Genomic DNA, 16761 nt, shown 5'->3' with positions numbered 1-16761 from the left:
TGAAGGCAGTTTCATGTTGGAACACACATTTCTTCAAACCTGGGACCCAGCTAATAATGTGAAGGAAGTCCAATAATCAAAACACTTATTCATAGGTGGGGTTTTTGAATTAGAGAGCCCATAGGCTCTTTCTGAGTCTATAAAGTACTTTGGAGTCTTGTGAGAGAGTGTACTGAGAGCACTTGAAATTTTAAAAGGTGACTCACTGTATTTTTCCCCTCCAAACAATTAAGTTGTTTCACTGAGCTCATCTTCGCTGGTCTGGAATGTAATAACTTGTTTTTCCCTCTGCTGATGTCTACATTTATTCCTGTAATAGTATTCTTAAATGTAATACTTCTTTGTGAACTTTCTTGTGCTTCAATTGACCAGCAATTCAGAAGTTCATAGCTGAATGGAGGATTGCCACAGACAAATAATTCTGCGAAGCTTCTTAGTCTGAGCAGTGAACAAACTGTGCTTGAATGAAATCCAGTCTTTGCAGTGCATTTTCACTCGGGTTGAGGCTGGCATTTATGCCCCAACTCTCTCTTCTGCCCTGTGGTCCAGCCCTGGCCAGGTGGGCAAGTCCAGACAGACATTACCTTGGCTGATCCTTCATCCAGAGAATTCTGAGTTGGCTCTGAGATTCAAGGACAAAGTTAACGTCTACTGGTGCTGTGGATGTAGGGATATTTTCATAAGCCAAGCCACTGCCTGCATTTTGTGAAGGCTCGGGAGTGGGGCAAGCCCTTGCAAGGTGAGAGAATGCCAAGCACAAGTTAATTGGTACCATTGGGAGGGGGAAAGGAGTCGTTTATATTCCAGACTCCTGATGGGTGGAACAGTGACTAGCAGAAGGGAGGTGTGGCAGAAGGGAAGCAGAATGGCTGTCTTCAGCCAGCTGGCCTCAGCTTGGTGGCAGCACGCCTGGGAGGTGAGATCCCTGGGCCCCTGCCAGTGAGTTTGGGAGGAAAGCAGCTACCGATGGTGTTAGTCAGTGTGACTGCTGAGTGCTGTTCAAAGGGCTGGAGCGCTGTAACAGGGACGGATTGGGCGTTATCTGATTTCCTCTTTCACAAAACCCCAGGGAAAAGGGAGAACATTAATGAAACCCTGGAGCTGAATGGAGCGAGATCCAGGCTGAAATGTGTAAAAAATTTCTCACAAGAGATTTGTTTTTTGGTCCTTTTGGTACTATTCCAGAGGCATAACCTTCCTGGTTGCATGTTGTTTATTTTCCCTTGGCTGCCACTGTTCCTATTTAATCCTTAAAGATAATAATGTACATTAGTAATGGTGAGGAAGAATGCTTTTCATAACATTAATGTCAACCAGTGTGATACAATTTCTCTAATATTTTGGCTTAATACTGTGCACATATTGCAGCAGTAGTACTTGATGATTCAGAGACTGCTGTTTGGCCTATTAGGGATGCTTTTTCAGAGCTCGTGTAAGAGGCCCCAGAAGACATCCAGAAGATTTGCCACGGTATTTATATTTGAAGATGGTGGCAAAACCAGGCAGCTGGAGAATGAAAGCTCAGTCAGCCTAACTTTGAACCCTAGCAAGCCATGAGTGCAACTAACAGTCAGTATATAAGCATTTACTGAATAATACAGCATTAAAAGAGCCACATGGATTTCTAAGAACAGATCATTTCAAAGCAGCCAATTTTCCAGGTCTGGCAGATGAGCGTGCCTTATAAACAGAAAGGAGGAAATAAATGAGATGTATCTGCTGATGCTGTCTCACACAAATTTTCATAATCAAACAAGAGAAAGAGGCTTTAGAATTCAAGTAACAGTGATTGACTTTGTTGGAGCACAAGCTTTGCAAATTCTCCTGTGTATCTACTTGCCTGCTCTTGTTGTTGTGGACCATTCTTGTAAGTGCTGCTGATACCTCCTCCTGTTCCTTCATCATCCCCTTGCAAGGCATATTAGTTTGGACTCAGTGCTTGGCTTCAAGAGAATCATGTTTCAGTTTGGAAATAACAGTCTAGGTGAAATTGCTGGAAGGGAGGTATGCAGCTGTGTGAAAAGAAGCATTTGGATAGGAATTGATGTTTTGACACAGAGCCACCAACAGGACCCCCCTAAACAGAACCTGCCTGATCACACACACCTTGTAGGAATTCTCTCCTTTACCACTTGCATTTAACAACTTGATCAGTGACTTGGATGCTGCAGCTGAAAGTTGGCTTATGAAGTTTGTGGACGTCCTTGGCTTGGAGAAGCCTTTAGGGATACAGGAGATGAATTAAAAATGATCTTGGCAGTCTGAAAAGAGGCTCCACAATCAAGAAGTTGAAATTTCATGGAGAGAAATTAAAAGAGTTGTACTCACAAAAGAGAATTCAGATGACCATGGGCTGGGCCATTTGGAGGATTATTGAAATGCCTTATCATGTTTTATGATGTGCCTGCAGAGAATAACAGATCTTATTTTGGAAACACTGCATTTAATATACAGAAAGGTCAACCTAGATTGTTTTGAAGAGGCTCTATGTTTATTACTGAAAAAGCCTGAGAGTCGTTGTCCTGCCAGAGGAGGATAACAGAGAGGCCTTGTTGAAGCGACACAGCACTTGAAAAAGATTGGAAATGTACTGGTTTGTGCATGCTTCTTTACTGAAACCTAGGAACAGGGTTGTATCCATGGATGGAAAATATATTTTGATGGTATTTTAGTGCATCTGTAGTCTCTGTAAGTGAAATAGAAGGGATGTGATAGCCCTACCTAGGAATTAAAGTCACTTTTTTTCTCTAAAGTAGCATTTCCTCCTCCAGTGTGCTGTTGTGTCAGAAAGGAGACAGGTACAGTGAAGTAGGTAGTTGAAGTCAGGGATCCTGAAATGGGACTCATGCCCTGACATACCTTTGATGACTGTCAGTTTGGCTCATGGCTGTGCTGTCCATGCAACAGGCTGTGTGCATCTGTGTGCGTCTCCCTGCACATCAGGATGCAGCTGCAAGGAACCATCCAGTTGTGCTGTGCATTATGTAGCCATTCTGTTTGTCTTCCCCTGTGGTGGGTGCTGCATAGGAGGAGGCTGGGCAGAATGGCACAGATGTTGTCTTACTTCTCAACACCTTCTCAACATTCTTACAGAAAAGTCAAGCCTTTCTCCTGTTACTCATAAGCATTTTAGAGGAGGGGAAGCTTTTGACAGCTCCCAACATCAAATACTTCCTCTGATCAGCTGCTGCAACTCCATGCAACATGCAGCACTGCTCATGGCCAGCACATGGGTCCCTGCAGTCTGCTCCTGCTCCAGTCATCTCTGCCACTACCACTGGGCCCAGGAGAGGACACATGGCGAGGAGAGCGGGCCTAGCAGTGAAGCTGGTGTTTCCCATCACTTCCTAGCAAGGGGCCCTCAACTGAGCAGTGTGGGTCATCCTAGGGCATTGCTCCAGGCCTGGCTCAGGTGCAGCAGTAACCCGTCTGAAAAAGTTGTTTAAATAGTGCAGTGGGTTCAAGGGAAGACAAATGGCTGCTTGTCCTCTCGTTAGGAGAGCAGACTATTTTACTTGGTTCCATTTCATAGAATCACAGAATTTGGGATGGAAGGAACATTTAGAGGCCATCTAGTCCAATGTCCCTTCAGTGAGCAGGGACATCTTCAACTCCATCAGGTTGCTTAGAGCCCCATCCAGTCTGACCTCGAATCTTTCCAGGGTCAGGACAGCTCCCAGCTCTATGGGAAACTTGTTCCAGTATTTCCCCATCATCGTAGTGAAAAAATTCTTATTTGAACTGCTGTGATTGTGACTTTTTACCTGAACTGAGTCAGTCTGATTTGGAAGTCCAGTTCTGATTTACGTAGATTTGCTGTTAGCATTTGGTGGCCTGGGCTCTGCTTTGTACGGCGGCTGTGATGACACTGACAAGAAGGACTGCAAGGGGAACCCCGGGGGCGTTCGGGGCTTTTTTTCCCCTGTTTTTTGAGCAGGCTTCGCCCTTCCAGCCAGGCGGTGTGGGGCGGGTGGACGCTGCCAGCGGGGGAGCCCTCGGCGGGACAGGGACGCGCGGAGAGGCGGCTCTCGGGCTCCGCCTGCCGGTGGGAGCCGGGCCGGGCCGCCCCACGGCCCGCGGGTCCCGGGCACGGCCCGCGGGAGGGGCGGCTGCAGCCGGGACCTCCGGGAACATCATGAGGGAACATCTCACTTCTGCTGATCTGGAGGGATACTTGCTGCTTCTTCCTCCCTTGTGCTGTGTATGGCACCCAGTGGTCCTTTGCCTTACAGCAGCTGCATTCACTAAGCAGCCCCCCAAACCCAGTCTTCTCCCATTTTGGTGGCTGGGAGAGAGCTCTTGAGAGAGAAAGACATGAGCTAAAGCTCCTTGCAGCTGGGGGGAAGGTGAAGGAGGAAGGAGTGTATGGGGAGGGGGAAGGAAGAGCGTCTGAAGGAGAAAAAAGGAACTTGGCAGTGAGCTCCTAGGTCAGGTCAGCCATCTCTTGTATACACCCTCGGCAAACTGGAACAGCTGAGGCATGAGCACATACTTCCTTCTGCTTGTTTTGCCCCGGAGATGGTGATTTCAGGGGGTGATGAGGCAGACAGCTGCAGGGTGTGACTGTCTGGCTTCTCCACCAGCTCCTGGCAATGCAGGCACCTCAAAGGTCTCCTTGCAGAGGGTGGCTCTTGTTGCCTGAAGAAGAGGACACTGACTTGTCCAGAAGCTTCAGTATTGAACATCCTGGAGCAGCTCTGGGGATTTGGCTCTACCTCTGTTCTGCAATTCCAGTTCATGTTGGCCTGCTAGAGGAGCAAAGAAAAATACTTTGCATCTGTGGAAATGTGGATATGAACCAGTGGTTCCCTTCCCTAGTTATCTTTTGCTTGTAGACTAACTTGGTCTAATTCTATGCCTAGTGCAGGTCCAGCCCCCTCTCTGTTACCTCAGGAGCTTCATGATCACTGCAGAGCCACATCTGCTGACTCCTTTTGCAGCAAGCCCTGGTGCCAGGAGCACCATGACTTTGTCTGGAGCTGTTTGTGTGACTCTGCCCTGCACTTCCCATCTGGGCAACCACAGACTGCAACGATCTGTCGGTGCCTATGAACATGGTCTCTCTCTGGGGCTGGTCTTGTTCTGCACTCAGTGGCCATAATTTTGTTCATAAGTTTCCTTTTAGCGCAGCCCTTTTGGAAAAAAAGTTGGTGAAAAAAGAAAGCCAACTATTGTGATGTGAACAAAACTGAAAAACGTGGTTTAGCCAGGCCAACTGGTTAATGAATTGCTCAAACATGCTTTAAAACGTTATTTGAAGAGTTAATGCTTGTTTTCCTAGTTCCCTTTTAACGGATGCTTATTCACATTAACCATGAAGTGTTGCAGCTTTTACAGTTATCATGAATCAACAAACTGTCCTTGCCCTTTTATAAAAGCGGAACTGCTGGCATATGAGCAATATATTAAATAACATGAATTGCAGTAGCAACCAAGGCCTCTCATTCTGCATAACTGGTTTGTTGCGATTTTCTTCATCCTCAAGAACAAAATACTGTTACCTTGACAGGAGCCACATTATTTTAAATGCACTACAAAGCTGTAGTGCATTTTGCCTAGGAGGGTAACTGTCCAGTGATAAGTTTAATGAAACTTTACTGCCGCTTTTGTACTTGAAGGGTGTTTGCAGGAAGAGATAAGAAGTTCATATGGGGAAGTACTATGTGACAGTATGGGAAACAGCAGCTTGGAAAGATAATTTACATTGTTAATTTGTCCACAGAAAAGGGTTAGTGATAATGTTAAGTGGCCTGAAGACAGAAATAGGAGCAAGAAACAGGATGTAGAGACATGATGAAGGAGAAGAAAAATGCAGTTCTGTTGGTATGGCATAGCATTATTTTGTGTATATGGTGAAAGCAGGTGGTAAAGGAAACTTTCCTGTCTGACCATTTGGGAGGGCACACTGGCAGTCAGGGGACCGAAGCCTGAAGCTGTACTGCTGTACGAACAGAGATGGGGACAAGCTCTGCCTGTAGCATGTCCTGCGTGTCCCCTGCAGAGATCAGGCTGTGGCCTCATTTCTTTGTCACTTATGGTGAGCAAGGTTTCAGGCTCCGCTTGTTACAGATCTATGTAGCAACTGGTGAGGAAAGGTTGATTTTAAGGGTATTCCTGCTTTAACCAGCAAAGGATTGCCTGAGGCCTTTGAGGTGTGCCAGGGATTCAGATTGCTTTAGCAAAACTGAGTTTATGTCTCTGTCCATACAAGAGAGACATCTCAACACTTGTTTGTCTGGGCAGGTTAACTACCCTAACCTCCTCTGCGAGGTGGTGGTTATTTTTTGTCCCCAGTTAGTCCTTGTCCTGTGCTGAGGTTGTCAGAGATGACAGTAGTCTTGCAGTGTGTGACACTGTCTGCCTTCATCTCAGAAAAGAAGAAAATCAGAGGGTATTCCTCTTTCTCAGCAGGTGGGAAGGTGGGGAGATGCAGTCTTCCCACTCCACATGGCACTGACAGAGATGCTTGTGGTTCAAGTGGCCCTGCTTGACTCTTTGCTGCTTATCAGTGATTCCAGGAGTTGCTCTTCCCATAAAAGGACCTGGAATGCTGTTCTGCTATTCTTACAGTTTTGTACTTGTGTACCATGTGCTGATGGTATAATGAAAGTTATAGCCTTTCCTATGAGGTGGAAGGTTTGCTTCCTTCTCTGTCTTTCTCCATCCTTTGAGATGGAGAATTGGCATGACACAATTTGTGGAGCTGAACTGTGAATTTTGGTAGATTTATCCTCTGCTTTACAGCATCAAGTTTTTACAGGGTCAAAAAAGGAAGTGGTTTACTGAGTCACTTAAATTATTATTTTTTTTAAAATTTATCTCAACTACCAGTAATAACCACAGGGAAAACATGCAAACAGTGGGCATTTGATATGAAGCTTTATATGGGAAAGGCTGCTCGTTGTGAACGTGCTGCCAGTGAGGCTACAGACTGACAGTAAGTGTCCACCTGGTCACTGGGGCTGAGGGTCTGGCTGAGGCATCTGCTGGAGTGCACATTGTGCTGCCTTCTGGGCCAACAGCCTGGCTAGGAATTGTATGGACATTTAGTCATTCACAGGGAAATTCTTGGGAGTAGGAGCCATGCATGGGAATGGTGATAAATAGAGTTAGGAAGAGGACTTTTACTTGCTGGGTTTTATTACTACTAACATCAAGCAGCATGGTAACAGAGCTTTTAGCAAAGTTCTTTGTTGTTTTTGGAATGCACAGAGGTGTTTTGATATTTCCATTAGTTTTTTATCCTTTTCTCACTGGGAGTGGTTTCAGGGACACTATTTTGTCCCCACCCAGAACAGAAGATTCACGGTCAGTTTGAAGATACACCATTGCTGATGGGTTTTCTGCTAGCTGAGGAAGAGGACACTGCAACGGAGTAATTGAACCCAAAACTGTAATTCCAGTGTAAGGAAAAGATTTGTTTCACCTGTTCCAGAAATTGTGTTGTTTCTGGTGTGTTCAGAAGTCAGTAACTTTGCCAGTGAAGCAAAACTTTCACTTTTGCGCAGCTGTGCATTTTTGGTTTAAGGCTTTTGCTCTGATTTAAGAATCTTAATGCGCTTTAAAATATTATGAAAAATCCATATGAGATCATATTTTTGTTTTATGCTGAATTCCAAAGTAATTTTTACAGCATTAAGGGAAGGGGGGGGGATGTCTTTTCGATTTTACATCATCCTGAATGTATAGTTTGAATTACTTTCATATCTTTTGCACCGTGGGGTTTTTTTCCCCAGTACAGATTTTTCTGCTTGAATGTGAATTACAAGTTTTAATAATTTTAAAACCAAAATGTAAATACTTAAAAATTAAGATTTTTTAAAAGTTGTTAAAAATTGCACCTTGCCTGTGATTTTCAAGTGTTTTTACATGTATTCAGCTTCATTCTTTGTAGACACCTGATCTACTTTCTGTATTTTGCTTTAGAGAATATATTAGTTCTTTTATACAATAAACCATCATACTACAGATTTCTGAGCATTTAAAGGTGATAATCTCTAGGGAAGCACCATTTTCTACCTTTCTTGGAAATGCTGGTCAGAGTATAGAACCACTTTTCAGTATGTCTGACCCGTTCTGTCTCAAGTGTTTTCTCTGTGCCCTTACTGCCTCCTCCCCTTTCCTCTTAATGTGTTTTCCCTGCCTTGGTTTTTTGGGCAGTAGGGACTGTGTGAGATGGCTGAGTGGTGTGTTTACAGGCATGGAGTCAGGATCACTGCTTCTTCGGGGCTGCTAAATTGACCATCCCTCAGCATACAACCAGCAGCATTCAAAGGCTCTGGTGCCTACCCTGTTGGGAGCTCAGGGTTGGATTGTCCTTCTTAAACACCAGCCCTTGGATCTGTGAAGTAGTGTCACCTACTGCTTTCATGGTTGTATTTGTTTGTGTGCCAGGAGGTGGTGGTGCCTTCAAGCCACGTGCATGTTGTCAGGGTTACCAGCACCTGTTCCAGCCCTCTCAAGGGGAGCATACTGTCTTCTCTCCTTGGCATTTCATTTCAGTATAAGGACAAAAAAACATGATGAGAAGCTTTTCTTTCTCTGCTTGTAATGGAGCGTTAGTAATTTGAAAAGTATTTTTAAGACAGAAGGCAAAGGGTCCAGGAGAGTAATTGCTGGTAGTCAATAGAGAAAGCAGTTTACAGGCTGCTGTAGTCTTGTTTGCATTTTTTTAACTGTGATGTTTGGAGAAAAATTAAGATTTCCTAATAGTCCCGTTCCTTTGATGAAAGGGCAAAGTCAGTTTGGCACCTGTTTTAAGATGTCCCACTAGCTCTCCACCTAAACTAGGGCTCAGCAATTATCTGATATGTCTCAGTCAGCTTTTCTGCACTCCTGGAAGAGCTTGCTGGCTTTCGGGACACAAACCTGACTGCCAGAGCAGGTATCTGGGGCAGCAGCTCTGGGCAGTTTCCTGTTTCCTTCATTTGCTGCCTGTTTTCTAGGTCTGCTTCTTCTTTCTTTCTTTTTTTAATATTTTTTAATTTTTTAAATTTTTAATATTAATAAAAATAAAATAAAATAATTGAATATTAAATAAAAATAATTTTTTTAAAAACTTTTTTTTTTAACTTGGAGTTTTCTTCAGTCTTTTGTAGCATCTACTGGGGAATTTCTAACCACCCAATAAGCCATGGGGGCTTTTCCCTCATTTCTAGAGGTAATTTATCCTTTCATACATCATAATAGAATAAGTGCAATTAGAGTGCAAGTAGAAGTAAACTTCTTTAAAGATAAGACTTTTCAGCTTAGGATCTTCATGCATCATAGCCAAGGTTCTTAAATGCAAAAGGTGGGTTTCTGACTGACTTTGAAAATCTCTTTTGGGAAGAGGCTTTCAATTCCAAGACAGTAAAAATTACTCTGAAGGGTGGGTCCTGGATCTAGAAATGCCAGTTGGGAATTGCTTGTGGGTTTTTTTCCATGTGCTCTAGGCTGTGAAAATTAATCTAAACTGTGGTTTTATTGGCTTTAAACTTTCCCTCTCCTCATCATTTTGGTGTGGTTTTTTTTTTTTACTTTCTTTTTTAAGATGTTACCCCATGATATACAGTGTCTATATGAGTAATTTTACCCATTTTAAGGCATCAACTGTTTACCAGCTTGTCACTCTTTTTTTTAAGAGGCTTACGTTCAAATTGCAAGACAAAACTGACTCATGCTGTGTCATACTTTCTTCTTTGCACACCTACTCATGCATGGATCATCTGCTGATTAACAGCATAAATTTTTGTCTATAATGCCAGCTTGCATCTTCACCCGCTGGTCTCTCATTCATCTCTGCTCTCAGCTTGGCCCCAGTCTGACTTACTAAAGTATGTGTGGGTTAATCCTCTGGCTGTAGGAAGAAATACCGGCACGAGAAACAAGGCAGCATTTTCCCAGTAGAGGGAGGTATAGTAAAGCTCAGCCAAAGTAGGTTTCTGCTTGTTGGAGAAAGTGGGCTTTTTGCAGGGCTTTTTCCCCCTGCTGAATATAACAATCCATGGAGCAGCATGTGGAGAGAGCTTGGAGAAGAAAAGCAAAATTCCTTGCTCGACGTTCAGGCAGACAGATTTTCCCATATTCGCTTTTATAAATTTTTTTTTATTATTATTGGAATAGAGTATGTGGAATGAGAGCAGGGATCTCTGCCATGCTTCACCAAAACCTTGTGGGCCACCAGCTGTGGAGCTGGAGATGCCTTTGGTACTGCCAGGATGAGAAAGGACCGCTGTTCTCACCACAATAACCCTGCCTTCCCTTTGCCCCATTGAATCCCAAAGGACTTCAGTGGGTTGAGTGCATCACTGCTCTGAAGAATACACCATAGAATCATAGAATGGTTTGGGTTGTAAGGGACCTTAAAGATATCTAGTTTGAACCTCCCCTCCCCTGCAATGGGCCAGTACACCTTGCACTAGACCAGGCTGCAACCGTCAACCAGTAAAAAAAAGGTTTTTACTTTACATTGTATGGCAGGGACAGGCATTAGTAGATGAGGTTTAACAAAAACTGACTAGTTAAACTACTGTTAAATTGCAGCAATCCCACTTAGTTAGCTGGAGCATGGACATAAATCCATAACTCTGCTTTGTAGTGTGGACATAGATAGATCAAGTGCCTCAGTACTTAACCTAATCTGCAGATAAAATTTTCATGCTTCAGGATTGATTTATTGCTGAGTGAAACACGGGAAGAAACCTCAAAACGGATGTTGGAGTGACATTAAACAAGGAAGGAAACATGTCGTTAATTATTTAACTCCTTGAATCAACAGTTTAGGCTCCCATGAAGCTTTGAAATTTTAGTTTCAAGGTGTGTGTCCTTAGCATTTGTGCTTGGTATTCACCCTGTGCATTTCGTTTTATCACTGGCTGTCCCAGCAGGGACCCACAGTGTGCTACACTATTCCTTGACAGTCAAACCCATCTGTGGGGACTAATTCTGCAGCTCCAGAGAGGTGTGAAGCTTTGTTGGTGTCAGCACATCATTTGGGTGCTTCAGGTATGCTTGCAAAACTGCCAGAAGGATTATTATTCCTTCATTTTCTGCAGTGAGCCCTTCATTGATGTATAAGTCTTTTCCTTCACTTTAAAGAGTGCTTTCTTCCAAATCTTTTGAGGAGTAGTAGAAAACAGTCACTCTTGTACACATTCCTCTGGAAACTGATTCCAGTGATAAGCTGGAATGTGAGCGATGAGGGGATGGAGGAATGTGCTCCCATTTGAACATGCAGCCACCGTGTAACTGTGAGCACACTACAGGCATTACTATAGTGTTCTTGGAACACTGTTCTGATTATTGTTTTGACTAACTGTGCTGCCATGAAAAATTTTTTTTCTATTGATTTGAAAATTTAATTGAAAATTAGTATTTTATTCAAGGTTTGAAAAAAAAATCCAAAAAACAAGAACATGCCCCTAGAGGGAATAAAAGATGACACACATCGACTTTTGTGTGTGAAATAAGAGACCTAAAACTTAATCCTTTCTGGTTTCTATAGTTAGTGTATATTTTCTGTAAATACAGGTTCAGGAGGAAATGTCCTGAATTTGAAGCACTTGACATTTATTGTCTTTCCTAAAGTCAATTGCGTGTTTTTTCCAGCATCCCGAATTGCTGTTCACATCCTTTTGAATGTAGTGTAAAGTAGCCAGCCATAACCTATCCTAAAAGGTTTTTAAACTGGAAAATTTTGCTGAATACCTAGCATCACCAGAACAGCAGTACTTTCATAGAAATTTCAGGAAGAACACTAAAGACCTGGAATATTAAGATAAATGCTCTGTAGGACTGCAGTGAAAACTTGACTGTGAGCCTTGTCCCACATAATAAAAGTTATTTACTGCTTGTGATCAGAAGGACTGCATACTTTCTGTCTCAGTTCTACCTTGTGCTGGTTAGACATGGGGAAATATTTTCCACTACTGAAAGACAAGTTCCACTGTGGTTATCCATCACATCACAGTAGCAATGTTGGCTTTCTCTGAGGGTAGGAGGATGGTCAGTTGCATGAGGGAAGAGTCACACACTGGAAAATGAGGAGTAAACCTTCAAAGTACAGGATATACGAAGGTTGTGCATTACTGGTAATGAGAAAAACTATGGTAACTTGGCTGGTCCTCAAAAATTCTGATGGAATGTGGAAGGTCCAAGTGGCCCCATCCCACATGAGAAAAATGTAATCTCTCAGAAAAGGAATTATAAACAGCAGATAGGGGCTCAAAAGTAAAAAGGGGTGTGGGAAGCAGGAGGCACTTACTGGGGAAGCTCTTGTTGGAGAGCCAGGTCTACCCAAGTTGCTTTGTGGGAGCATTTAAAAGTGAGTTAGTTGAGAAATAATAACATTTGCATTCTGCAACATCTCTGCAAAAATCACCCTTAGAACTTGTATTTGATACTCAGACGCAAAAGTTTGACTGTTTGGGTAAATTCAGATTTGAAACCTTGTCTCTTGTGAGGATTCGTGGGCAATCCCACAGGGCAGAAAACAAGACCAGTTTGCATTTCTTCTTGTAGAAAGCTTTGTTCTGAAGCCCTCCAAGAAAGTGTTTTCTGTATCAGCACAGATCCGTTGGAGTTTGCTGAAGAGGCCTGTGAAATGGAGCTATAGAGCTGAGTCCCCAGGCTTCCTTGGAAAACCATACTTCTCTCCTTTATATTTAGGTGGATTTGATCTGTATAACAACTCCTTTTTGTGTCTGGACTTGATGTATTCCTTTAATTTGCATGCTCTGTCTTGGTGCAGCTCTGGTTTCCAAGGACATTTGAGTAAGTTGTTGCAAAAGCACAGCAACTGCTCATGCAAATAAAAGTTTAATGAAGTGATGTTTTTCACTCTAATGCAATGTGCTGCAAAGTGGGTGAAGAATTGTGTTTTTAGTTTTTATTGGTTTGTGTCATGTTTAATACAAAAGTATTCAGTATATGCTGAACAGATGGCTACTGTAGTGAATAAGAATCTATGAACAAATTTATAAGTAATAGTTTAATTTCAATAGTTTACAAAGAGCTTTTTCACAGGAAAAAATGTACTCATCACTTTCTAGATTATTGTCCAAAACTGATCATTTGGACAAAAATAAGTCATTTGTACACAGATATTTAAAGCAGAGTACAAACTGTTGGGAATAAATGCTGCTGTGCCATGAACATCTGCAATCTGCCATCCTGAACCTCCACTCATAACAGCATTAACTTTTCATTGGATCGCTGATTGACTGACTGCAGGCAATTGGCATTTAATTATGTTTAAGTTTATCCTACTGTGTACTGAGAAACAATTTTAAATACTTAATTTGAAACTGGAATGCAGCATGTTTAGGCAAATACTGTGATTGTTCTTGCTTTTATTTTCTGAGGATAGACGCTCAGATGTGTGTAGCTCATTGACAGCTCAGTGTGCACAACCTTCTAACATCATATAAATCACTTTGAAGTTTTGCAGCCATTATCTGTCATGTTCCATGATTCCTTTTCCAAAAACTCTTGTTATTTTTCCATTGTGTGATGTTTAAAATTATGTGCTGATGACATTTCAGACTGAAGCACACTGATAGTATTATATGAAATTACCGTGTTTGTGTTCAGTCTGGTTATCTCAACAAAATTGATATACCATTGATATATCATAGTATCATAGTATATAATATATATATTATAATATGTATATGCATGTGTATATATAGTATATAATATATATATATATATATATATATATATATATTACCTCATATATATATATATATATCATAGTATAGCAATACCCAGTATTAGCTATGTTATACTTTTTTCCTTTGGAGAAATTAAAAAATACTCAGATATATTCTGCTACAAAATAAATACTTTAATAATGAACTCTGTAATTCATAGCACATAGAACTTGTTTCCTATTATAGTCAAAACAGTCCTTGCAAATTGTTGTTTCTTGGCTTTTATTAAATGCAAGTTCATTTAGAAAACACACCTTCCTCACCATATAGACGTAAAATCTCTGAATTAAATTTTTGTTTATATGTGTCAAGAATAAAGTCAAAGAAATTGTAAACATTTTTCAAGAAGCCATAAGCTTTTTTGAAGCCTCCTGAAATTAAGTGTTTTATTTACTACTAAAAATTTACTAAGTGAAATGAGATACAGAGCTTGCAAAATTCCCTGCTTCCTGCCTCGCAGGAAACTTAAAGCGCTTCCATTCCTGTTTTACAATTACACAGGACACTCCTTCACTACAAAATGTGACAAAATGGTGTAGTGGTTGTATTTTGACAGCTGAGAGTAGGAAGAAAATTACATTGTGGCTTTCTTCTGATTTTCAAGGTAGAAAAATAAAACGCATATTGCTGTTGCATTTCCAAAAGAGTATTTTAATGCTAGTTACTGAAGTTACTTTGCTGTGCACTTTGCTGCATTAACCTCCCTGTCAGAGCTTGCCAACGTGCTTGAGTAACTCTGAATTTTCATAGCTCTAATTACTTACCTTTTGTCATAAATTAGAGCAGGAAAGAGTAAACAGCTCATCGCAGTCCTGGAGATGTGTAGCTTCTTGCGGAGGCGCTGGAAGAGCCGCCTGCTTTGCCCAGCACAGGGCAGGGTCGTGCCTGTCGGAGCCGTGAGAGTTTGAGGAAAGCTGGAGGGAAGGGGGTGAGCTTGTCGCACACATCCCTTAGGTGTGACCAAGTGATAAAGGAAATGTGGTGCCCTTTGGGAGGGTGTGTACCTATGAGAAACAGGAAGCAGCTCGGCGGGTGCCTGCCCTGCCTGCCTGCAGAGGTTGGTGGCTCCGGCGGGCGCAGGTGTGCCGACACACCGCCCAGCCGCTGCTCTCCAGGCATCTTGGCAGGCGCGCTCCTCGGCTCCCACAGCTGGGAGAGGCGGGGGAAAGAAACCCAACCCAAAGCCAAAACACCCCCCTCACCTTTAAAAAAAACAACCAACCCTCCTCCAGGTAGGGGAATATGACGGCCTTGCAGCTGAAAGAGTTGTCACATTCGGGTCTGTACAGGAGGAGACGGGATCGTCCTGACAGTGTCCTGCCCGGGTCACAGGAAGAGAACCTGAGGTGAGTGTGAATGGACGGTACTGACAGGGCACCGAGCCCTTCTCTGCTGCCCGCTTGCTTCGGTGTTTTTTACAAACAAAATGCATCCACAGCTCTGGAAAGTCACTGCAAAACACATGGATTGAGAAGCAGCCCCGAGGCACGACAGAAAAACCCCTGAAGGTGGGATAGTAGGAGCCATGCGGTGACCTTGCGCATTCTGGCGATGGTGTGCCAGCCTTCCCTGACTCTGGGGAGGGCAAATGTTAGCTGGTGTTTACTTAGGGATCCCTTCTGATGGCCAGCACTCGGAAGTAAATAAACGTTTTGGAGCCTGGCAACTTTGCTCCGTCTGCTTTGAAGTTAGTTCTGGGTCACCCAGGTTCTGTGGGTTGTGCTGCCTCTCAGGTCTTGGCACAGTCCCTGCACCAGGCTGGAGCTGGGGTGGCTGCTGGGCTCTGCATCTCTTCATGGGGGGCTCTTTGCTGTGGAAAGAGCTTTAGACAAAAGAATGCTGCAGGGCCACTTAGCCTAACTTTGCTGAGCAAGGGTGACCAAAAATCAGAAAGCCATTTAGTGTCTGGGGTTATCTTCCTGATGCGGTGAACCTTTTGAAAAAAATTAACAATGAATTTGCAAATAGCCTCTGTTTGTAGCAGAAAAATTAAAGATCTGTTTGCAACTTGAGTTAAGTGCAGACGCCCCCACAAAAAGAGTAAAAATGCTAAGATGTTTTCCTGAGTGTGCTCAGCATGAAAGCAATCTATTCCCACTTCAAGCTTCTCAGCAAAGGAACCTTGTGTATCTGCTAACAAAAGCCTCAGTGGAAAGGAAGTACTTCCTATCTCCTAATGCCTGTCTCACTGTATTTTTAGATTATTTTTCCTAGGTAGTGGTTGTGCATCAGGTTGGAGTGCTGTATAATTTGAAAGGTTGTTACTGTGCTTTTGTGAACTGCATTAGTGAGTTCAGAAGAATGGTTACTCAGATCTAGGGGATTTACTCTTCTGTTACAACTAAGGACCTTAATCATGGCAAAATGCACGATTGTAACTTACAGAGATTATTTGCCATGAGATGTCAGAAATATATCACTTCTAGGAGTGTGTTAACTTGCAGGTCTGGTATGTGTGTTTGGTATCTCTTTGTAGTATTAATTCTGAATTGATTTCTGAGATGGATTTCTAATAGCATTAGCAGTATATATGTCATATTCATATGACTGCAGTTGGAAGAATACCCAGACTTAGCAGAGTAAGAGATGTGCAGAGATTCTTGACATTTGGACATTTAGTTTCTTTTGTACAAAACTAGAAATGAAGAAAAATAGATCTATTTGGAGAAGATAAAGCCTCTTTCTAAAGCATATACATAAAAATGTGTATTAAATCTGTATGGTTGTGTTGCTGTTATTACTATGCATATCCAAGATAGGAATTAGACCATTTTGGGGCTGGACAGGGGGAAGGGATATATTTACTGCACCAGTAGAAATCTGGGTGTTTTAATCTCCCGAGACTCTTCCATTTAAAGATGAGAAATACATGAAACAGGGATTGGTCTTGAGAAATAAAATCCAAATTGGAGGAAATAGTGAATCAGGGGCTTGTGGATCAGTGGAGGGAAGAGTGTTGGAGGTACAAGAAGGTGACTAGAACATGGTCAGATGATGCTTTTAGAGCACAGGGGGACAACCCATACCTGAAAACAGAGCTTATCTTATGTTTGCTAATAGCTTAAGC

At 42.5% G+C, this 16761-nt stretch overlaps 1 protein-coding gene across 5 annotated transcripts in view; it reads left to right on the top strand.

Annotated features, from left to right (window-relative positions):
• The window catches only part of LIMS1 (LIM zinc finger domain containing 1), a 68009-nt gene that overhangs the window by 20646 nt on the left and 30602 nt on the right, over window positions 1-16761 (top strand). The window contains exon 1 of one of the 5 annotated variants that reach the window (XM_014250930.2): window positions 6878-6937. The exons of 1 other annotated variant lie outside the window; for it this stretch is intronic. Coding sequence is in view for 2 of the 4 variants with exons in the window: in XM_088051079.1 (XP_087907205.1) it covers window positions 14937-15040 (104 nt within the window). In the remaining 2 variants the exon portion in view is untranslated. Of the gene's footprint in view, window positions 1-6877; window positions 6938-7285; window positions 7405-14744; window positions 15041-16761 lie in introns of those variants that run through there. 3 more of the 5 variants (XM_014250935.2, XM_088051079.1, XM_088051080.1) reach the window with 3 other exon arrangements.

The sequence above is a fragment of the Pseudopodoces humilis genome, chromosome 2 (genome assembly GCF_049639895.1).
Source record: "Pseudopodoces humilis isolate 2021_Gansu_Grassland_sample_001 chromosome 2, ASM4963989v1, whole genome shotgun sequence".
Taxonomy (NCBI): Eukaryota; Metazoa; Chordata; class Aves; order Passeriformes; family Paridae; genus Pseudopodoces; species Pseudopodoces humilis.
Note: the sequence above shows the minus strand (reverse complement) of the source record. Positions and strands in the feature narration are given on the sequence as shown.